The sequence below is a fragment of the Haliotis rubra genome, unplaced genomic scaffold, assembly GCF_003918875.1.
Source record: "Haliotis rubra isolate DU_JTF1 unplaced genomic scaffold, ASM391887v1 Scf1, whole genome shotgun sequence".
Taxonomy (NCBI): domain Eukaryota; kingdom Metazoa; phylum Mollusca; class Gastropoda; order Lepetellida; family Haliotidae; genus Haliotis; species Haliotis rubra.
In genome coordinates this window covers 3,964,455-3,988,286 of record NW_025764891.1, presented here as the reverse complement: position 1 = coordinate 3,988,286, position 23,832 = coordinate 3,964,455, and the positions used below count along the sequence as shown (strand labels likewise).

At 41.5% G+C, this 23,832-nt stretch overlaps 1 protein-coding gene across 1 annotated transcript; it reads left to right on the top strand.

Annotated features, from left to right (window-relative positions):
- Positions 1–532: 532 nt before the first annotated feature.
- Positions 533–23,485, top strand: LOC124287774 (linear gramicidin synthase subunit D-like). Its single transcript, XM_046724281.1, has 16 exons — positions 533–634; positions 1,367–1,585; positions 3,068–3,264; positions 3,434–3,625; positions 3,807–3,855; positions 4,213–4,424; positions 4,869–5,004; positions 11,654–11,819; positions 12,290–12,405; positions 12,956–13,041; positions 16,886–17,052; positions 17,366–17,588; positions 17,886–18,029; positions 18,743–18,918; positions 22,559–22,768; positions 23,475–23,485. The coding sequence occupies exons 1-16, from the start codon at positions 533–535 to the stop codon at positions 23,483–23,485; spliced, it is 2,406 nt and encodes an 801-aa protein (XP_046580237.1).
- Positions 23,486–23,832: the final 347 nt, after the last annotated feature.

Here is a 23,832-nt window from a genome sequence, read left to right as displayed (position 1 = left end):
GAACGTTCTTTAACCCAGACAAATATGGTTCTGTGGTGAGGTGGTGACGACGGCATTACTTGGAAGGTGCGTCAAGACGTTGCCATGGATACGTTTTGTCAACCTGTACAGCATTTCGGAATGCCATGACGTTGCATGCGAAGATCTCACAGCATACTACACTAATAAGAAAGTAATGATATATTCATTTTATATATTTCATAAAGGGCGTTGCCAGTGTTACCATGGTTACGTAATGATGGTAAACGGTTCCATGAGTTTTAGCTGGATTATTGTTTCAAAACGTTCCTAAAATAATCGGTTGATAAAGGATGACGGCGATAGTTATGAAGCAAACAGCACTTGTATGTAACTTAGCTGTTTTGTGTTACATGGATTGGTGTGCTCTTTATTTCTTATGTTTTGGTTTTATTCTCTGGCCACACCAACGCCAATGGTTTATATGTTTGTACGACGTAGTCATTACCTTTTATTTCATTTTTGGACACCAAGATTACGCATTGTTGTTTTGTGCTTTTCTCAGGAATCCATGATGTCGAGAAAGTTTTGTCCCGTCGGAAAGTTGTTACCAGGCGTTCGTGTCGCCATCTTGAACGAGGACCAACAAATCCAGCCTGTCGGAATGCCAGGGGAGGTAAGTGAAGCTGGAGCGAATGGATTATTTGGTGATTTACAACCACTATACAGGAAAAACTATACAGTAAAGGTCGATCAATTGAAGAACGATAACAGTCTAAGCTTAAGAGGGGATCCGATGTCGTACTCGTGAATAAAAGGCGACAAATACATTCCATAATTATAACAATAGTTTATTTTTGGATGACGACTAAATCCTATGCTTGGGTTTGTGACTCACTGCCAAATGGTGATGGTACCAGGTGTTCGCTAAACGATTATCGTATCGTCCTCCATCAGGGGCACCCGTCACAAACACATTCAAAGGCAAGTCAATTGTTCACCGAAAAAAGAACGGGAATTTATGGTACAAGTCAACAAGTCAAAATAGGGATCCCAGCGCTGCTATCATTATTTACTAGTATCTAGTGCAAAACATACCGACCGGAAGCGCTCCTTAAATCTCTTGTGTATTCCATACGAATATCAGATATTCGCCTGTGGTTTATGTTGTTCCTCCCTTCCTTCCTTTCTTCTTCAGATAACCATCTGCTGTGTGAACTGTGTGATCATATAATTTACCCCGTCGTTATGCTCCATTAAATATTGGCGCAAAAGAAATAATAAAACTATTCGTTTTTTCTCGCAAAGATACCGATACGAATCCTTTTGACGTTTTTAATTCAGATATTTGCCCGCTGGACACGTTTTGTCCTTCATAGAAAAATTACTCCTTTTGAATTTTTTCCAGATATTCGTCAGTGGCCCCACCCTGGCTCGTGGATACCTCAAGCGACCCGACATCCAGGAGAAGCGCTTCATCCAGCGACCAGACACCGTGCCGGCGTCGTACGGGGACGTCCTCTACAGGACAGGAGACTGGGGATACGTCCTCTCCGACGGTAGCCTGGAAATATGCGGCAGGTGTGACTCTATGGTGAAGGTCAGAGGGTACTCCATTGAAGTACAGGTGAGATATAGGTTCGGTATTTCAGGGAGGAAAGCCCGAAGTAATGCAAGTCTTGGGCGTTCACCATTTGGGTGAAATCCACGGGTAACGTGGTATGGTTCTGACAAACCCAGAATTATAATCAGTGCAAATCTGGGATTCGAAACTAAGATCATAGGTTTCTAGCTCGCCTAAGAGACGTAACTCTTCACACAAAAATGAAACGTCGAACACAGGACGAATGGGTCACCCGAACCCTAAGACCAGAGCGGGTATTTTAAAACTAAAGGTTAATGAGGGACGGTGGTTGGGTTTTACGCCGCTTTTTGGGAGTTGATTTTAATCAACGTATTTGCCCCATATGTAATAAAGGAATAGAAGATGAATTTCACTTTATACTTATATGTGAATGCTACAATAATTTAAGAAACTGTTATTTGCCACAAATGTACAACGACAATCCGTCTACCTATAAATTCAATCAATTATTATCTTCTACATCAACTGAGTTATTAAATAATCTTTGTAAATATTTTTGTTTGAGCTTTGAGCTACGACAGCGGCTGGTTAATGGATAATATATTTGTATTTCATCATGCCTCTGATGTTAAATTAATCGTGTTTACAGTGTACCTATGCAGCATTCATCAAATATTGTAATAACTATTTGTATATTTGTATATGGGCCGAAGGCCGTCATACGAAATAAAAGACTTGACTTGACTTGAAGACAGTACGAGTGAGTGAACGGGTATGCTTTTACGCCGCTCTTAGCACTATAGCCACAATAGCGCTGCAGTCGACACACAAAAGTCGACACTTCACAAGATACAGCGTGATGAGTTTCTTATACTGACCTGGTGTATAAGATGGATCACGCCATCTTGATGATAACGCTTTAGTAATATTTATTACGCATACGCACGTGAAGATCCGGGTTAGAATTGGTCTTCAGCAACCCATGTTTGTCGTAAGATGCAAATAACGGGATCAACGTGCCGATGTACAAAGCGATCTTAGCGCTAAGGTGACCGTAACTCCCATACCTTATAACATAGACTTAAGGTAGTCTTAGCGCTAAGTGACCGTATGTCCCATACCTTAACATAGACGTAAGGTCTTAGCGCTAAGGTGACCGTATCTTCCATACCTTAACATAGAGGTAAGGTAGTTAAGCGTTAAGGTCTTCAGCATATCTTAACATAGAGGTTGTCGTAGCGCTAACGTGACACTCCCATACCCTAACATAGACTTAAGGTAGTGATCAGACTCGCTGACCTTAACATGGATCAAGCATGTCATCGTATCCCAACATAGTGTAGATTGGTGCTCATCATGCCAATCACTGGATTGTCTGGTCCTCAGACTCGATTATTTACAGACAGTCGTCATACGGTCCTCAGCTGGAACATTGCTGAGTGAGGTGTTAAACAACAACACAAATCTTGACGCATAGTTCACGTGCATGTTTCAAACATAATGTGTGACATATTTCTGTTGTAGGCCGTTGAGTCCGCCCTGATGTCACTACCTATGGTGAACGCGTGCGTTGTCTTGGTGATGGGCGAAGAAGGGGAGGACAAGTTCTTGGTGTCCTACCTCGTGCCAGAAGGTCAGACCAACAAGAAGGAAGTGAGAGCCGCCCTCAAGAGAAGGCTGCCCTTCTACATGATACCATCCTACTTCGTGATCCTTAAAAGGTAAGGGCGGTGGGGTAGCCTTGTGGTTAAAGGGTTCGCTCATCACGCCGAAGACCTGGGTTTAACGGTCAGGGTTCTATTGTCATTGTGTGGGATTCTGCTATAGAACATGTGAGTTGATGCTGTTTTCCTTTTCCCCAAACTAACACATGTGGTTTTCACCTCTCAGTATTCCCATTGTGAAAGCGACAGGGAAGCTGGACAAGAAGTCTCTGCCGCCTTTTGAAAAACAGGATTCAGAGGAAGGTGAAGTTGAAGGTCGTCCCACAACCGAAACGGAGGTCAAGGTTGCGGACATCTGGTGTAGAGTCCTCCAGATGCGTGACATCGACATTCAAGAGAGTTTCTTTGATATGGGAGGGTAAACGAATATATTTCACATTTGGTTAACAACATATTATATTAACTTAAGGTCCAAATATTCCAGTGTTGGTAAAATAATAATAACTTCTTAATTTCCCGCTACAAATCTACGAACCAAACACATAGAGATTACAACCAGTGCAACTCAGATACAATTCCTCTCTGCTTTCTTCTGGTAGACATCCTGTTCAGGCAATTTGCGTTGTGGCTTCTGAATCCTCAGTGCGAGTGAGCAAATCATTCAGAAAAACGAATAAATTTGGAAAGTTCCGATAGCAAAATAAAAAAAATGCGCAATTATGTTTTAGTGGATATTTTACACAATGGTCCGTTACTGAGCGCCATTGCATCTACATCCAAAGTACTATTACGTTTGTGTTTGTGTTTTATTATCGTTTCTTGTCGTTTATATGCTGTCACCTGATATAGACTTTTGGTATGACAGTATCTACTCATGCTCGCGAGTGTCGCCTCAATGTAAGCGTCAAAGACATGCGCCAGTTGGAACTTACTTCTGGAACCAAAGCTGACAGGCTATGAACTATTTATCGCACCGTATCCCTCACATGATCTATTCTGTTCCAGTCACTCCTCCTGGCTGCCCAATTGCTGAACGTGGTCCAGGAGCAGTTCGGCCTCCGGATCGCCGTACAGGACCTGTTTTCCTACCCAACCGTGTACAGTCTGAGTCGACTGCTAGACAACAAACTGAACAACACTGTCACCAAGTGCCCCGCCCAGAGACCCAAGCTGGACCTCAAGGCGGAGGTCGAGAAACACGACCAGGGCGTCCTCAAGTAAGCGCACCTGCTGTTGGTGACCCAGTGGCCACAATCCGGCAATTTGAATATTAGGTGTTTCTTTTTTTGTCAGCTCCACACCCTAGCAAGGAAACACATGATTCTTAACCTTACATTCTTTTGGATTGGATTTGAAAATATTTGTGAAATGCAAGCCCTATACAAAAATTTCGGAGCTCTTTTCGATTCCCGGGTAGAATTGGTCCCTATTTACGTATGACGTTCGGAATGGTCTATGTTAGTAACTATGGTGCAGCCAATAAACGAATGTTACTCAACCCTCATATTTTAATGCTTTGAAACACATTGGTATAGTGTATAGTTAAAGACAAGCAGAAGTATGATATTCGACCGCAGTGTCAGCATGAATTCTACGGTTATCATTACAAGAGTTACAACACTGTAGCTAACCGGGTTTAACTGTATCATGTGTTATTCCAGTCTAGATATTCAACTGCGTGCATTCTGGCGGACCTTCCACCATCGTCATCATTTCCATAAGGGGCGAGTCTTGTTGACAGGGGCAACGGGATTCCTGGGAGTATTTATACTCAGAGAGTTGTTACTGAATACGAAGGTTTGTCGCAATTCCACTTTGGAATATGTCTACGGCGTTCCTAGGCTTTACTTATATTGTAAGAGCTAGCATTTATCTGATGTGTGGGTATCGTGGTGGGGATGATATTCTTTAAGATCGAACTAGTTTTCGAAACTGTATCAAACGAACTAGTTATTTACTGTGCATCATCGAATTCCCCATGTTTATTGTCCTTTGTCTGTTATCACTATACCCATGTTCCTAGGTTTTACCAAAGTGACAATAACGCTTTGCAAATCCTGTAAGGGTGAAGAATCAATATCAGTCACATACTTATATGTAGTATGTATAACTTTAGATCAGATGCTTGATTGTCATTTTAGAAGATGCTATATGATGAACATAGAGATTTTCTGGATTACATCTTCTTTTCATTCTTGAGTACAACGTTTCAGAGCTGATGATTTGAGTTTTACCTGATGATGGGGCCAGAACAAGCCCTGAAACGTTTTTACCTGATGATGGGGCCAGAACAAGCCTTGAAACGTTTTTACCTGATGATGGGGCCAGAACAAGCCCTGAAACGTTTTTACCTGATGATGGGGCCAGAACAAGCCCTGAAACGTTTTACCTGAAGAACGTTTTTACCTGATGATGGGGCCAGAACAAGCCCTGAAACGTTTTACCTGATGATGGGGCCAGAACAAGCCCTGAAACGTTTTTACCTGATGATGGGGCCAGAACAAGCCCTGAAACGTTTTTACCTGATGATGGGGCCAGAACAAGCCCTGAAACGTTTTTACCTGATGATGGGGCCAGAACAAGCCCTGAAACGTTTTTACCTGATGATGGGGCCAGAACAAGCCCTGAAACGTTTTTACCTGATGATGGGGCCAGAACAAGCCCTGAAACGTTTTACCTGATGATGGGGCCAGAACAAGCCCTGAAACGTTTTTACCTGATGATGGGGCCAGAACAAGCCCTGAAACGTTTTACCTGATGATGGGGCCAGAACAAGCCTTGAAACGTTTTTACCTGATGATGGGGCCAGAACAAGCCCTGAAACGTTTTTACCTGATGATGGGGCCAGAACAAGCCTTGAAACGTTTTTACCTGATGATGGGGCCAGAACAAGCCCTGAAACGTTTTTACCTGATGATGGGGCCAGAACAAGCCCTGAAACGTTTTTTACCTGATGATGGGGCCAGAACAAGCCTTGAAACGTTTTTACCTGATGATGGGGCCAGAACAAGCCTTGAAACGTTTTTACCTGATGATGGGGCCAGAACAAGCCTTGAAACGTTTTTACCTGATGATGGGGCCAGAACAAGCCTTGAAACGTTTTTACCTGATGATGGGGCCAGAACAAGCCCTGAAACGTTTTTACCTGATGATGGGGCCAGAACAAGCCCTGAAACGTTTTTACCTGATGATGGGGCCAGAACAAGCCCTGAAACGTTTTTACCTGATGATGGGGCCAGAACCTGAAACGTGATGATGGGGCCAGAACAAGCCCTGAAACGTTTTGATGGGGCCAGAACAAGCCCTGATGATGGGGCCAGAACAAGCCCTGAAACGTTTTTACCTGATGATGGGGCCAGAACAAGCCCTGAAACGTTTTTACCTGATGATGGGGCCAGAACAAGCCCTGAAACGTTTTTACCTGATGATGGGGCCAGAACAAGCCCTGAAACGTTTTTACCTGATGATGGGGCCAGAACAAGCCTTGAAACGTTTTACCTGATGATGGGGCCAGAACAAGCCCTGAAACGTTTTACCTGATGATGGGGCCAGAACAAGCCTTGAAACGTTTTACCTGATGATGGGGCCAGAACAAGCCTTGAAACGTTTTGACCTGATGATGGGGCCAGAACAAGCCCTGAAACGTTTTACCTGATGATGGGGCCAGAACAAGCCCTGAAACGTTTTTACCTGAAACGTTTTTTACCTGATGATGGGGCCAGAACAAGCCCTGAAACGTTTTACCTGATGATGGGGCCAGAACAAGCCCTGAAACGTTTTTACCTGATGATGGGGCCAGAACAAGCCTTGAAACGTTTTTACCTGATGATGGGGCCAGAACAAGCCCTGAAACGTTTTACCTGATGATGGGGCCAGAACAAGCCTTGAAACGTTTTACCTGATGATGGGGCCAGAACAAGCCCTGAAACGTTTTACCTGATGATGGGGCCAGAACAAGCCTTGAAACGTTTTACCTGATGATGGGGCCAGAACAAGCCTTGAAACGTTTTTACCTGATGATGGGGCCAGAACAAGCCTTGAAACGTTTTTACCTGATGATGGGGCCAGAACAAGCCCTGAAACGTTTTTACCTGATGATGGGGCCAGAACAAGCCTGAAACGTTTTACCTGATGATGGGGCCAGAACAAGCCTTGAAACGTTTTACCTGATGATGGGGCCAGAACAAGCCTTGAAACGTTTTTACCTGATGATGGGGCCAGAACAAGCCTTGAAACGTTTTTACCTGATGATGGGGCCAGAACAAGCCTTGAAACGTTTTTACCTGATGATGGGGCCAGAACAAGCCCTGAAACGTTTTACCTGATGATGGGGATGGGGCCAGATGATGGGGCCTTGAAACGTTTTTTACCTGATGATGGGGCCAGAACAAGCCTTGAAACGTTTTTACCTGATGATGGGGCCAGAACAAGCCTTGAAACGTTTTTACCTGATGATGGGGCCAGAACAAGCCCTGAAACGTTTTTACCTGATGATGGGGCCAGAACAAGCCCTGAAACGTTTTTACCTGATGATGGGGCCAGAACAAGCCTTGAAACGTTTTTACCTGATGATGGGGCCAGAACAAGCCCTGAAACGTTTTACCTGATGATGGGGCCAGAACAAGCCCTGAAACGTTTTACCTGATGATGGGGCCAGAACAAGCCCTGAAACGTTTTTACCTGATGATGGGGCCAGAACAAGCCCTGAAACGTTTTACCTGATGATGGGGCCAGAACAAGCCTTGAAACGTTTTACCTGATGATGGGGCCAGAACAAGCCCTGAAACGTTTTACCTGATGATGGGGCCAGAACAAGCCTTGAAACGTTTTACCTGATGATGGGGCCAGAACAAGCCCTGAAACGTTTTACCTGATGATGGGGCCAGAACAAGCCTGATGATGGGGCCAGAACAAGCCCTTGAAACGTTTTACCTGATGATGGGGCCAGAACAAGCCCTGAAACGTTTTTACCTGATGATGGGGCCAGAACAAGCCCTGAAACGTTTTTACCTGATGATGGGGCCAGAACAAGCCCTGAAACGTTTTTACCTGATGATGGGGCCAGAACAAGCCCTGAAACGTTTTTACCTGATGATGGGGCCAGAACAAGCCCTGAAACGTTTTTACCTGATGATGGGGCCAGAACAAGCCCTGAAACGTTTTTACCTGATGATGGGGCCAGAACAAGCCTTGAAACGTTTTACCTGATGATGGGGCCAGAACAAGCCCTGAAACGTTTTACCTGATGATGGGGCCAGAACAAGCCTTGAAACGTTTTTACCTGATGATGGGGCCAGAACAAGCCCTGAAACGTTTTACCTGATGATGGGGCCAGAACAAGCCCTGAAACGTTTTACCTGATGATGGGGCCAGAACAAGCCCTGAAACGTTTTTACCTGATGATGGGGCCAGAACAAGCCCTGAAACGTTTTACCTGATGATGGGGCCAGAACAAGCCTTGAAACGTTTTTACCTGATGATGGGGCCAGAACAAGCCTTGAAACGTTTTTACCTGATGATGGGGCCAGAACAAGCCCTGAAACGTTTTACCTGATGATGGGGCCAGAACAAGCCCTGAAACGTTTTTACCTGATGATGGGGCCAGAACAAGCCCTGAAACGTTTTACCTGATGATGGGGCCAGAACAAGCCCTGAAACGTTTTTACCTGATGATGGGGCCAGAACAAGCCCCCTGATGATGAAACGTTTTTTTACCTGATGATGGGGCCAGAACAAGCCCTGAAACGTTTTTACCTGATGATGGGGCCAGAACAAGCCCTGAAACGTTTTACCTGATGATGGGGCCAGAACAAGCCCTGAAACGTTTTACCTGATGATGGGGCCAGAACAAGCCCTGAAACGTTTTTACCTGATGATGGGGCCAGAACAAGCCCTGAAACGTTTTTACCTGATGATGGGGCCAGAACAAGCCCTGAAACGTTTTTACCTGATGATGGGGCCAGAACAAGCCCCTGAAACGTTTTTTACCTGATGATGGGGCCAGAACAAGCCCGTGACCTGATGATGGGGCCAAACAAGCGAAACGTTTTACCTGATGATGGGGCCAGAACAAGCCCTGAAACGTTTTTACCTGATGATGGGGCCAGAACAAGCCCTGAAACGTTTTTACCTGATGATGGGGCCAGAACAAGCCCTGAAACGTTTTTACCTGATGATGGGGCCAGAACAACAAGCCCAGAACAAGCCCTGAAACGTTTTTACCTGATGATGGGGCCAGAACAAGCCCTGAAACGTTTTTACCTGATGATGGGGGGCCAGAACAAGCCCTGAAACGTTTTTACCTGATGATGGGGCCAGAACAAGCCTTGAAACGTTTTTACCTGATGATGGGGCCAGAACAAGCCTTGAAACGTTTTACCTGATGATGGGGCCAGAACAAGCCCTGAAACGTTTTACCTGATGATGGGGCCAGAACAAGCCTTGAAACGTTTTTTTTACCTGATGATGGGGCCAGAACAAGCCCTGAAACGTTTTTACCTGATGATGGGGCCAGAACAAGCCCTGAAACGTTTTACCTGATGATGGGGGCCAGAACAAGCCCTGAAACGTTTTTACCTGATGATGGGGCCAGAACAAGCCCTGAAACGTTTTACCTGATGATGGGGCCAGAACAAGCCCTGAAACGTTTTTACCTGATGATGGGGCCAGAACAAGCCCTGAAACGTTTTACCTGATGATGGGGCCAGAACAAGCCCTGAAACGTTTTTTTACCTGATGATGGGGCCAGAACAAGCCTTGAAACGTTTTACCCTGATGATGGGGCCAGAACAAGCCCTGAAACGTTTTACCTGATGATGGGGCCAGAACAAGCCCTGAAACGTTTTTACCTGATGATGGGGCCAGAACAAGCCCTGAAACGTTTTACCTGATGATGGGGCCAGAACAAGCCTTGAAACGTTTTACCTGATGATGGGGCCAGAACAACAAGCCCTGAAACGTTTTACCTGATGATGGGGCCAGAACAAGCCTTGAAACGTTTTTACCTGATGATGGGGCCAGAACAAGCCTTGAAACGTTTTTACCTGATGATGGGGCCAGAACAAGCCCTGAAACGTTTTTTTACCTGATGATGGGGCCAGAACAAGCCCTGAAACGTTTTTACCTGATGATGGGGCCAGAACAAGCCCTGAAACGTTTTTACCTGATGATGGGGCCAGAACAAGCCCTGAAAACGTTTTTACCTGATGATGGGGCCAGAACAAGCCCTGAAACGTTTTTACCTGATGATGGGGCCAGAACAAGCCCTGAAACGTTTTACCTGATGATGGGGCCAGAACAAGCCCTGAAACGTTTTTACCTGATGATGGGGCCAGAACAAGCCCTGAAACGTTTTACCTGATGATGGGGCCAGAACAAGCCTTGAAACGTTTTTACCTGATGATGGGGCCAGAACAAGCCTTGAAACGTTTTTACCTGATGATGGGGCCAGAACAAGCCCTGAAACGTTTTTACCTGATGATGGGGCCAGAACAAGCCCTGAAACGTTTTTACCTGATGATGGGGCCAGAACAAGCCCTGAAACGTTTTTACCTGATGATGGGGCCAGAACAAGCCCTGAAACGTTTTTACCTGATGATGAGAACAAGCCCTGAAACGTTTTTACCTGCCCCAGAACACGTTTTTTACCTGATGATGGGGCCAGAACAAGCCTTGAAACGTTTTTTACCTGATGATGGGGCCAGAACAAGCCTTGAAACGTTTTTACCTGATGATGGGGCCAGAACAAGCCTTGAAACGTTTTTTTACCTGATGATGGGGCCAGAACAAGCCTTGAAACGTTTTACCTGATGATGGGGCCAGAACAAGCCTTGAAACGTTTTTACCTGATGATGGGGCCAGAACAAGCCTTGAAACGTTTTACCTGATGATGGGGCCAGAACAAGCCTTGAAACGTTTTTACCTGATGATGGGGCCAGAACAAGCCTTGAAACGTTTTTACCTGATGATGGGGCCAGAACAAGCCTTGAAACGTTTTTACCTGATGATGGGGCCAGAACAAGCCTTGAAACGTTTTTACCTGATGATGGGGCCAGAACAACAAACGTTTTTACCTGATGATGGGGCCAGAACAAGCCTTGAAACGTTTTTACCTGATGATGGGGCCAGAACAAGCCCTGAAACGTTTTTACCTGATGATGGGGCCAGAACAAGCCTTGAAACGTTGTACTCAAGAATGAAAAGAAGATGTAACCCAGAAAAATCTCTTTATTCATCTTTTTGTCATTTTCCAAATCAATACACGTGACTGAATCTAGGTATCTATATGCAAAGGGATTATTAAATAACTAGCTAGGAGTTTTAAATCTGGACTTACAAAAGCACAATCCTGGAACCGTTCAGGTATGTTGCCTTGGTTAGGGTGTAAGAGTACACACAGCTTTCAAGCACCTGTCTACAGAAAGCCTGTATATGTCTCCCTCCACAGCTACTGGTATACTGCCTGGTGCGGGAACTGCCTGGGGTTGAAGCACTTGACAGAATAAAGGAAGCTTTGAGGAAGTATGGAATTCTGGGTAAATCTGAAAGTGAGGCTACAAAAGAGCAGAAACAAGTAGAAGCCATGCTAGCCAGGAGAGTCACGGTTATCAAAGGTAATGTTGTAACAAGGTACTTCTGAAAACAAAATCAAGAACGTCCCAATAAACGTCTTTTAAGCTGGTTTAGACATGTCAGGGGGTTGCTGGCAAAGAACAATATGATACAATTTATGATTTAATTAGAAGATATCTATATGTGTGTGATATATTGGGACTTGATAAGAAAATTCAGTTCAAGATCCTTGTTGGATTGTCTATGCATGTGACCTTGGGTGATAAAATAAAACGACAAATTCACATTAGGACATTAAAAAAAGTCATCAAGGGTCAGTATTAACCTGGAGTTGTTTTTGTCGCTGAAACAATGATCCTGATAGTGATTTCTCTGACAGAACCAATGTCAGCTCCATCATTGTGTCTACAAGTTATCATGTCAGGTTGTCCTCAGTTTTCATATTTGCAGAAATTCTGTAATAATCCGACATTTCCTTGACACTTATCACGTGTTCTACTTCACCACCCAGCTAACGTGGCTTTGATAAACCTGGGGATGAGTGAGGAAGACTACACATACCTCTGCACCGACATCGACTTCATCATCCACACGGCCGCCATTGTCAACCTTGCCTACCCATATAGTGTATGTACCATATGGATCCACCATTTCGTAGTCTACTTCTATAGACCTTTAGGTTTGATGGCATGCCATTATTGGTTGTCGACATTAAAAGAATATTCGTGTTTGTTTTCACAACACATACATACTAACTGAACATAAAGATGAAAAGCGAACAAACTGAAACGTTCATCTATTCGGATGATGTGAAGTTTCGATTTAATGTTTTAATGTTGCACTAAGCCAATGTGACGGCTTTCTGAAAGTAATCGAGTCTTGTGATCTTCACAGTTGCAATAGGTTGACATGCAACAACCAAAGTCGCTTCTTAAGACAAGCACGGGTTGCTGAAGACCAATTCTAACCCCGATCTTCACATGTTTGATAAAGTTTAATACATTGTATATAATAAATCAGATATTACAAGGTCAAGTATTATCAGCCAATGGTTTTACAATATTATTTTCACATAAATATTTCACTTTAGTTTGATTTGACTAATTTTAAGACCTCATGGTTATGTGTATCGTGAGTTGATTGTACACATATTCATGGCGGCTGTTTGTCTTCTCAGGCTCTCCATGGCCCCAATGTCCTGGGAACTGCCAACATCATTCTGTTTGCCTGTACTGGAAAAGTAAAACCCATCCACTATATCAGGTAACCATGTAGTTTGACCTGTGTCAGACATGTTACACAATCTACAACTTTAGTGTCTTGTGGGATGTCTGTGTCTGGAAACCTATATTTCTGTCTGGATCAGGTAGCCCAGTATATAGCCAATGCATAATCCAAAGGTAAGAGATGCTTAACCATATGGTTGTTCGTGACAGAAATTACACTCGTACTGTACATCATTACGCAGTCATCGGGCGCAGTGGGATAGCCTGATGGCTGAAGACGGGTTCGATTCCCCATATGGGTACAATGTGTGAAGCTAATTTGTGGTGTGATATTGCGGGAATATTGCTAAAAGCGGTGTAAAACGATACTGACTCACTCAAGCCAATAGTAGACACGTGTCTAATATGAAGACACCACATGTAAAATGGTCACAACAACTTCCGCTCATGCGTCGTCATTAGTGTTAATTACTGTTGGCACTTCCTGTCTGACGTAACGAGAATACCGATTATCCAAAGGGATTATACGTCCACTCAGCCTCTTGTGTGCATGAGCAAGCTGTTGCAGTATTCATCTTGTCCTTTTGGGTGTTCTGCTGGGTTCAAATATGGTGATCTCTAGAGGGTGGATACACTGTGGTGCCGTACGAATGCTGCAGTTACATATGCGTTATGCAGTCCATTGTGCCCTATTGCAATATTACGTTAGAATGTTTAATAAAGGAAACAATGTATTGCTGTAGGATGTCATCACAATCGCATTTGACAATTACTTTTACCAGGATATTTTCATCATTGTGGGAGACTACCGCCCACATCAGTACGATTTCATGACCAAATAGGTCGACCTCTCGCATTCGACGTATTGTACGCATCATAAGGTTCATATTAGGTTCACACTGACCCTAGCTGTCCCATCAACTCGACGCTGCATAGATCTTCCCTCGCGCCTATGCCAAACAATGGCCCAATCCACAAACCGTTCGAAGCACGACGTAAGCATATGATCTATATTATGGTTACGACACCTCGTAACGCCACAAACGCTTTGTGGACTAGACCCTAGTTCTCTATTGCTAGCAGGCATTGGGAAAGGCAGGGGCCATGGGCCATTTTGCACATTAGAATAAAAAATGACCCATTAAAAGTTTAAAGTTTACTATTGATTCAAGGGCAGTGGCCCATTTTAAATTCAGAACATAGCTAATAATCCTGAAAACGGCCCACTGTCAAAGTTCTCTATCCCAATCCCTGGCTAGTTCGGTCAAACTTTAACTTCAATGTCGCAGCTGACGATCTTTTGTATCAGTACTATACCCCTGACATTCTGAATTGATACCAGACCGCCTCCGTGGTGTAGTGGTTAGAGCGCCTGCCCGGAGAGCGGAAGGTCGCGTCATACCCAAAGACGTTAAAATATGGTACTTGTTGGTCCCTGCCTGTCGCTCGGCATTAATAGGTACAACAAGGACTGGTCGGCTCGGAGTCAGTATAATGAGTCTGAGTGGGGTATTCATGCTTCGCTGCGGCATGGTATCTCAGTGGGCTAGCACTATAAAACCAGCTTCAGTCTGGGCTAGTACAAGCAGCCGCACATACACATACACACGCATGCACGTCGTCATATGAGCGAACTATTCTCAAGCACGACGATAAACCCAATTTCACCTCACCTGAATTGATACCATGTCTGCCTATCTGCCCCTCCTGTACATTTATATCTGTCTGTCATCTCTGCCCTTCTTTATCCCTCTCTGTCTCATCCCTCTCCTACCACCCTTATCTGTTTTACCTCAATGTCTCTCCTAGTCCTATGCTTGTATCTTTATTCGGTATTTATCTCAGTCTGTCCCTATATGTCTATCCATTTGCTTTCCTACTCTGAACAACGTGACTCTCTAACTATCCGTCCAATTCCGTTCCAATGTTTGTATGTTGTACATAACCCATATTCATTCCTTGTTGTAAATCTTCATTACTGGAGAAAATTAAGAAGTACATGTGTGTATATATATACCCCTGACAGGCTGTATGGCTCGATCTGAGACCTATGTCAGGGGCGTGGTCCCACTCTCAAATACCCATCACAATACTGGAACCGATTCAGAAGCTGTCGCAGATAATATTTGTTATTATACACCTTTGCCTAAAAGAGACAGCTTTATGAAATTGTAGCACAAACCCACTGTTAGAACCATTTTTGTGGGGAACCGAGCGATTAAAACAAAAGGTAGGCCTTTCATATCCTCAGCCCAACTACATCAAATATCACAGTAGGTTTATCGTCAAAATGGCTTCTTAACAGCTGTGTAGTGGTTTAAATTGTTTTGTTTGTTGTTGTTATTGTTTATAATCAGGACGTATTGAAATAATTCTCCAAAGATATATAGTTTAATTTCAATGCAACCTAGCTGTAGCGCATGTACATTATTTAGACTCAAACGAGCTATTTGTCAGACGACATGACATCTTCCATATTGTACGTAGGTGTGACAGGTTATATTACTAGTGAACTACATGCTAAACGAATTTAAACTCCAAAACCTTTATTAAAATCATAGGAATTAAGGGTTTATAAAAATTGTTCGTGTGTGCTTTGTTTGAAATATCTGTCGAACAGTAAAACATACGTACATTACGAATGACAATCTCTCCACCCCAAACTTCGACGTGGTTGAACCTGACTTACTTCCGTTACTGTCGCCGTCCAAAGCTGCCAAGTCTAGTTTATCAGAGCGATAGTGCCATTTACGAAGTGCCTGAACTCAGCGTTGGGACAATCTGGATCTGACACTTATAATAATAATAAATGCATATTTATAATGCGCCCCTTCCACACCCTAAGGCATGCTCAAAGCGCTACAGAATATTTACACTGGAGTATTTACAGATGAAGTATTACATAATATACTGAGAAAAGGTGGGTTTTAAGTCTGGACTTAAAAATGTCAATTGTGGCAGAGCTTTTAAGGGCACATGGGAGAGAGTTCCAAAGCACAGGCGCGGAGTAAGAGAATGATCGGTGTCCGAAGGATTTCAGTTTGTAGGATGGGATGACCAGTCGGTTTTGTGTGTTTGAGCTTATGTTCAACATTAACCCGGTGATTTACTGGTAGAAATGAGCCAACGGAAAACACCTAAATATGGTGAACCCCGCCGTTTAAGCTGCAGACGACACCAGACACACTCACGGGACTGCTCATTGTTGTGGCCTCGCAGTTTAAGTGGTCGTGATACAGTGGTTAGTTAACTTTTGACGTATTTGTCTGTATACTGAAATACATTTCAGTTTGTTTGATAAACAGTCGTTCTGACATAGAAGGAAGAACGTATGCAGCATTACGTAACGGATAATCCAATCATTGGCACCTACTTTCATATGTATGATCGATGGTATGCTGGCGATACATCCATATTTTCATAAGCACTCTGTTTTACGTGGAACGGCATAATTTATAAGGAGGTATCGATAGAGAAAAGGATAGCTGTTTTCAACCAATCAGAATCAAGAATGTTTCAATGTGGTAGAAAGAAACATGGGGTCGGACAGACCAGCCCTGTCATGTTGCTGGCACGAGTCATGAGATGACAGGTACTATATACTGACTGCAATTCTCTTGCAACCAATTGTTCTGGTTCCAACCATTTGAAGACGTGCAGATATTAATGTGGATTGATCCAGTTGTTCTCATGTCATGTTAATTTCCTGTATTGTTCTGCTTGGTACCAATGATATTGTGCTTCACATATTGTTAATTTTACTAATTTCTTCATTCATTAGAATACGTACATGTGACCTCTAAACATGTTGCCAATACTGGACAATAACTACCAAACAGAAAAAAAAGTGTATTCTGACCCACATTAAAATGTTATTTCAGCACAGATGCAGTTTTCCCAAATGGATTAAAAGATTGTTCAGAAGAGGATGATGCATCAAGTTACCATGACGACCTGGAAGATGGTTATTCACAATCTAAATGGGTTGCTGAGCAACTGGTGAAGAAAGCTGGAAAGAAGGGCCTTCCTGTTTCAATTTACAGATTAGGTAGAGTTATCTCCCTTTACTGTCTACTCTGGAAACTATTTGGAGAGTGTTTTATTAGTGGGTTTTCTTTTAAGCAACTTTGGCAACTTTTAACAATAATTCAGTAAGACTACAACATGTAAGCTAAAGATGCAGGCTTTAGATGTTTATCACTTGAGAAAAAGCCAACAATCACAGGCAGCTCCATGCCAAATTATAGTGTGTCAGACACCAGTGCCACATCCATTGACATTCACATGTGAAACTAATTGTTCTCACGTAAAACTTTTATACAAAAATGGGAACTTCTTTTAGCTAAGTGCTTTTACTGCAGGTAACCTGTCTGGTGACAGTCTGACAGGACACTGGAACCCTCAAGATTTCACCTTGCTGGTGCTGCAGGCTTGTACAAAACTAGGACTGGCTCCGGAAGTGAACTGGAACATGGAAATGACACCCGTGGATTTTGCAGCCAAAGTCATTGTTAGGATTACCCAGAATCCATCAGTAATGGGGAAAACATTCCATGTCATCAACACTCAACCAATCAAAGCAAGGTACACGCAAACAGACACTTTTTGTGTAATCACTCTATATTGCATGTATTTTTAAAACACTTTAATATTATTTATATCATATGTGGTTTGGTTAACCGTTTGCATCTATGTAGTGATCCCAAACGTTTTGAAATTTATGATCTAAAACATCTGTACTTTATACTTTATAGTATGAATTTTGATGATTGAGATACTTAGTTAAATGTTTACCTCTTTCAAAGACTGGGACATTGCAGTTACGTCCTATGTTAGAATTTATAACTGGTAGGATTTATACTTGATAATGTTGACTTCCAGATGGGTGTTTGAATGGATGTATGGCCATGGCTTTACCCTCAAGTTTGTTCCCTTCTCCGAATGGCGTAATGCTGTTCTGGGGCAGTCCAACGGCCACAGCAGCCAATCAAGTCTGCTACCTCAGCTTCTGGACACATACATTAAGTGAGCAATTCTAAAACAGATTTTATTTTTTCTTGATTCTGGTGCAATTTATAAAGAACAATTGATCAACTGGTTGAATGATTATCTTGATAATCATGAAATATGTATATTTTGTTGTGCATTGTTTCTAATCAAATGATTTCTGTGGATTATTTAAATCTACGATTGCATAGGGAAATATGAATAACTGAAATATTTACACCTAGATTTCTGGCTTATATTTGTTCATTGCTATTACATGTACCAATCAGCACCAATTAACTTCTGGCTTCCCTTCCCTTGTTGTGTTCATCATTTTTCATGTATTACTTCAAAATACCATTCAAAGACTTCAAGGATAACTGGTTCTTAAGGCAATGCATGTCTTTAAAAAAATGTATCTAACCAAGTCGAAATAATTTAAACGATCCTTTAAAGTTAATAAAATGATAAATTTAAATACTATATACAGTGTTAATTTAAATAACATATGTTATTCCAAAGCAAACTTCAGTCAAATTTGTTGCATCAGAGTAAAGATTTGATTTCAAGGAGGTTGTTTATTTGAGATATTCATCTTGGTAATTAGACTAATTCATAAGCTTCCATTATGATACAACTCTCACTACAGTATATATTTTGAACAATTTTCTAATTCAGAAACTGTTACGACAGGCTAATAGGTGGGCATTAACTTGCCTGTCAGTTGTTTATTTTCTTTCATTATTTTTCAGAGATGCATCATTCTTTGAAAAGCTGAGCATGTACACAAATGACAGTCTTCTGTCCACGCTGTCACAACTTGGTCTTACATATGCCTACACAGACAGCGTCTTACTCAACCACTACTTAACAAAACTTCTCGACAAGAAACTTATCGTGAAGAGACGTCGGAGGAGGACAACTACAGGTAATGACTGAGTCTCATAGTAGTGGTGGGGTAGCCTCGTGGTTAAAGTGTACACTCATCACACCGAAGACCCGGGTTCGATTCCACACATGGGTACAAAGTGTCAAGCCCATTTCTGGTGTCCCTTGTCGTGATATTGCTGGAATATTGCAAAAAGCAGTGTAAAACTAAACTCACTCACTCATTCACTCATACAAGCAGTTTCTTTCCCAGTTATTTTGTGAAATTACAATTTGCAGAATCTGACTAATGTTTTAAGTAATGCACTGATCATTTGGAAGATTGTGTTAGGATGTTTCATTTTTATAGGGTTTTTTATTAAAAAAGGAAAGGTGTTTTATGCTGCAGTCAACAATATTCTAACAATATCATGGCTGCCTACAAACAATCAAGTCTTGCCTTAGCCAACGTGACTGAAAGCATGTGCGAACCTGACCACATGATACCCATTTTAGAAGGCTCTCATATCATTGTCATGAGGTACAGGAGACTTCAATAACCTGGGTACATCAAGGTAGCATGTGGTTTAAATACTGTCATCACTGCCTCAGGTTGGACCCGTTTTTCATCATGTCTAATTTTCATGTTTCAATATTTTTCAATTATTTCTGAAGCTGCCTCAACTTTTGATATATTGGATTCACGGGTCGTTATTGTGACTTAATAGTATGTTTGTGGATGCACATAAATTCCCACTCAGTACAGTTTCCACATTAAATAAAATCATACTCTTGACATTAAAATTTTACCTTCTCAATATTTTTTCTGTACTTTGGCATCAAATGGTACCCTTTTCATAATGTTTTTAAGAATTGTTTAAAGTAGTATACAAGATGCAGGGGTGAGCAGTGAGGCTGTGTGTGAAACAATAGATGCTATTGGGGATTCAGGATGGTATTTAGGAGAGATGGACATACTCATTTGAGAGTAAGATAGTTTTGAGTTTGAAAAATTCATTTTAACTGCTTTCAACTGGCATAAAAATATAAAATGTCTTATAAAATATTTATAGTATAATGTAAATTACCTATGTTGTCATACCTTTAAATGTATGATATAAGGATTAAATGGGCCATAAAATCCAATATTAACAATAACACCATAATTTATATTATGAAATAAGTTAAGTATTGACTAATAGGGCATTGAGGGACAAATAGTCTGGTTTAGTCAGATAAAGGGAAGCAACTCTTTGTTGTTGTTTTCTATGCTCTATGGGACACTGTTAGCTGGGTGAGTTCATGTGCTGAGCAGTGTGGTAGATTCATTCATCCAATAGTACAACAGCCGGCATCTATCACGGTTATTAGCAAGTGTCACACAGAGATGGCTGCTCAGACTTCATCTGCGAAGGGTTAGACTGATTTAAACATTGCAATTTTGTGTTGATATAGCAGTTTATGTATGAGATTTGGGAATATACACATATATTATGATGCTAATAATGATTGTTAGCTTTCAGGGTAAGGACACTATTGATAATATTCTCTACCTATCAGGACACTGTTCACGTAGTCATCTATTACATGTACTAAATAGTGGTGTTCCAATTAATTGAAATAATCGAAGATTGGTCGCAGTGACCAAACGACAAAGCAATCGATCACATTTTCTCATAATCGAACATAAATGATTTTGGAACTACTGTTTTAGTCTTTGAAAAACTTGACAATGGAACATATCTTAGAAGTTGTCAGGGCCTGAAAACGTGTTTAATTCTTAGAAAACTCACTTCACTAACTGAAAAGCCATGACTGAATATTTCTCTAAGACTCCAGGAAGTTTATGTTCATGATATATTAGTCATCACTTTAAAGAAGCAAGTTGCATCATGTTATACATATCTGCAATAACAACCTGGACAGGAAAATCTGAATAATGATGCTAACCAATTTTTTTTTATGATTGTTTGTTGGTAATGAGGCAATCATCAATTGTGAGATTTCAACCAATTCCCAACACTAGTACTAAAGTGATTGTCCTATTCATGATTTTACCTACTAAGTCTTGGGTTATGAAAAGTGTGTCTTGAACTAGTGGGATTTAACACATGGCATCTATTCCAGATATTGAGCAAACGTGTGTTGACTTATCTCAGATATGTTTCATAATAGAGTAGATAATAATAGAAACTTGCTTACCGCATTAACCATAATAAATGATTAGAAAACTGACAGAGGGAAAATCACAAGTTAAATATATTTTTTAGATTTAGCTGAAATAAACAAACATACAGTATTTCAAATATTGGTGCATGTTTTTCTGGACAGCACCATACACCTGCTGCTGCTTTTTTTTAAAAAAAGTGTGTTATATAGAAGTTGGTCAGGGGATGCAGGGGTGGAAATAACCCATTGCCCGACGTCCGAGTCCAGTGTTTTTTTCTGTCGGGCAAGCAAATTTGTATATCACACTGTACCGGTGTCCAGTTGACTTTCCAATGTTAATTATGTTGTTTATTTAAAAAATCAGCAAGAAAACGGTCGGTATAGTGGGAAAATTATCAGGGCAAGTGACTTTACATGTGCCACTGTACCGGAGTACACTATCAATTTTAATGTTATTTCCACCCCTGGGATGCATATAATGGCAAATATGGTATAATGTTTTAAATAACATATTTCTTGTTTATTCAGGTTGTGGGATTTTCATGTTCTTTATATTCATTATGACTGGTTTATTTATGTGGGGTAGAATTGTGACTCATATTTTTCATTTCCAATTTTCAACAAAAATTGTTATGCATTCTTTCTGTAGAGAGGATTTTTTGATGGTTCAAAATAAGAGGAAGTTTCATATGAAGCCTGACATTTGTTTTTGCTTCGTTAGATTTTCTGACCTTATAAATTCATCAGATCATCATTTTTCCATATCACCATACCAATCCAAATGAAACTTTCAGATGATTAAAAATTATCCTGTATGATGCATTATACATATATGCTGATACTAGTGTGAACTAATGCCAGTTTCATTGTTCTATCTCACTGAGATAAATAGAATCTCACCCGAGAGTCTTTTGATATCAAATATATCACCACGAGTTGATAAAGTTACAAATATCCGAGGCTTGCCGAGGATATTTTTACTTTTATCCATGAGTGTTGATATATTTGATATCAGAAGACAGGGTGAGATTCTATTTATCATCAAAAATCACTCTTCATTAGTTTTCAATGAAAAATGTACATCTCTTAACACGATACTGCCATTAGACTCGCAGTCCGGCAATGTCATAGCATTGTGACGTCATCAGGTTTTTGACGTCATAGCATTGTGGGTCATGCAGTTGATGACGTCAGGGCATTCTACAAAATCAACTGTCAAAACGATATCTCTAGGAGATATCGTTTCATCTCACACAAGCAATATCTCCAGTGGAACACAGTTTGGGATGATAAACCATGCTGCTATGGACATGGATACCCTACTCTGACACAGTATACTGACTCTGAGCCAACCAGCCCTTGTTCAGTGCTGTTATCGTTGGGCCTGAAATAAGTTATTGAATATATTGATCCATAGAGGAATTAATACTTTCATTAATGATATCATGTTAATTTCATTTGGAAATGTAATATTTTCATGGTAAACCATAAAACTACATCTGTGTGATAATTATCATATATTTTTCATCCAGGAACAGGAACAGGTGCTTTAGATGGAAAGGTTGTCATAGTGACAGGAGCATCGTCTGGCATAGGAGCAGCCATTGCACTTGCAATGGCTCATGATGGTGCCAAGGTTGCTATGGCTGCAAGAAGAGAAGATAAACTGAGGGAGATAGAGAAAAGCATGGCTGAATTTGGCGGAGTTGCAATTTCTGTTAAGACTGATGTTACGAAGAGAAGTGAGGTATTGGCAGAATATATTTATGTTTTTTTATTTTTTAACCACATCTTAGCTCATTGACTGTGACCAGTGTGCGAAAACCAAATTTTGCTAGCCAGTCGGGCTAGTTATGCCTGAAAGTTACTAGCCCACAAAATAATTCACTAGCCTAAAATTTCGAATGTAGAAACTAAGCAAATATTACACAAAGGTAAGCTGCTAATATGATGAATATTTTTTATCAGCACATTATCTTGCATGATTCCAACGTATATTATTACTTAACAAGTCGTAGAGAGTGATATATTTCCAAAATGACCCCATGAAAATTCACCAGCCAGTCAGGCCAGTGACTGTGGAGATCATTTGCTGGCCCAACTGGATTTTAACTAGCTAACGGGCTAGCGGGCCAGTGGCTATTTCAGCACACTGGCTGTGGAAAAGGAAAATAGGTGATGGTTCACTGATGATGTAGATGATATCCCACTGTGAGCTCATGGATTGCTCATTACCCAGAAGTAATTGAATGTTAATAGTAAAATAGGGTATGCTTTTATGTGTGCAGTATAGTCATTCAGTTGCTAGTACTATATGTAAGCACAATGCTTGGTACAGAATATCTCGGAATATCAGAATATTTAAGTGTGATGGTTATAAGAGACGACCAAACAGGCCAGGGTCGCTGATTACTGTTTGTCGTCTCATGTGGACATTCCTGGTTCTAGGCCCCCAGTAACCTAGGGCAGTGTTAAGTGACGACCAAACAGATATGACATGGATCATTGCTCACAATATCAATCACTGGACTATCTGGTCATGACGTAATAAATTCAGGTCCCTGTCTGTAATGTATTGATTGGTTGAACTTTGGATTGAGGATATTCATGTTATTCACGTGCATGGGCTTCCCGCATGGCTGGGTTAGAGATTATTTTAGGGTTGAGTATAAATATAAGCGAGTGCTATGTGACGTCACTCGGCGGCCATCTTCCAACCTAGTGATGTACCTCTAATGTTTCTCTTGGGCGATTAAAGTGTGTGAAACAAGAAGATGTTGTATGGTGATATGTGAAGGTGATACAC

What these genes read in the sequence shown, in the direction of transcription:
- LOC124287774 (XM_046724281.1), top strand. Translation starts at nt 533, where the DNA reads ATGTCGAGAAAGTTTTGTCCCGTCGGAAAGTTGTTACCAGGCGTTCGT. An exon ending in GGTACTCCATTGAAGTACAG is followed by an intron (nt 1,586 to 3,067) that starts GTGAGATATAGG and finishes TTTCTGTTGTAG; the next exon opens with GCCGTTGAGTCCGCCCTGAT. An exon ending in TCGGAGGAGGACAACTACAG is followed by an intron (nt 18,919 to 22,558) that starts GTAATGACTGAG and finishes TTTTTCATCCAG; the next exon opens with GAACAGGAACAGGTGCTTTA.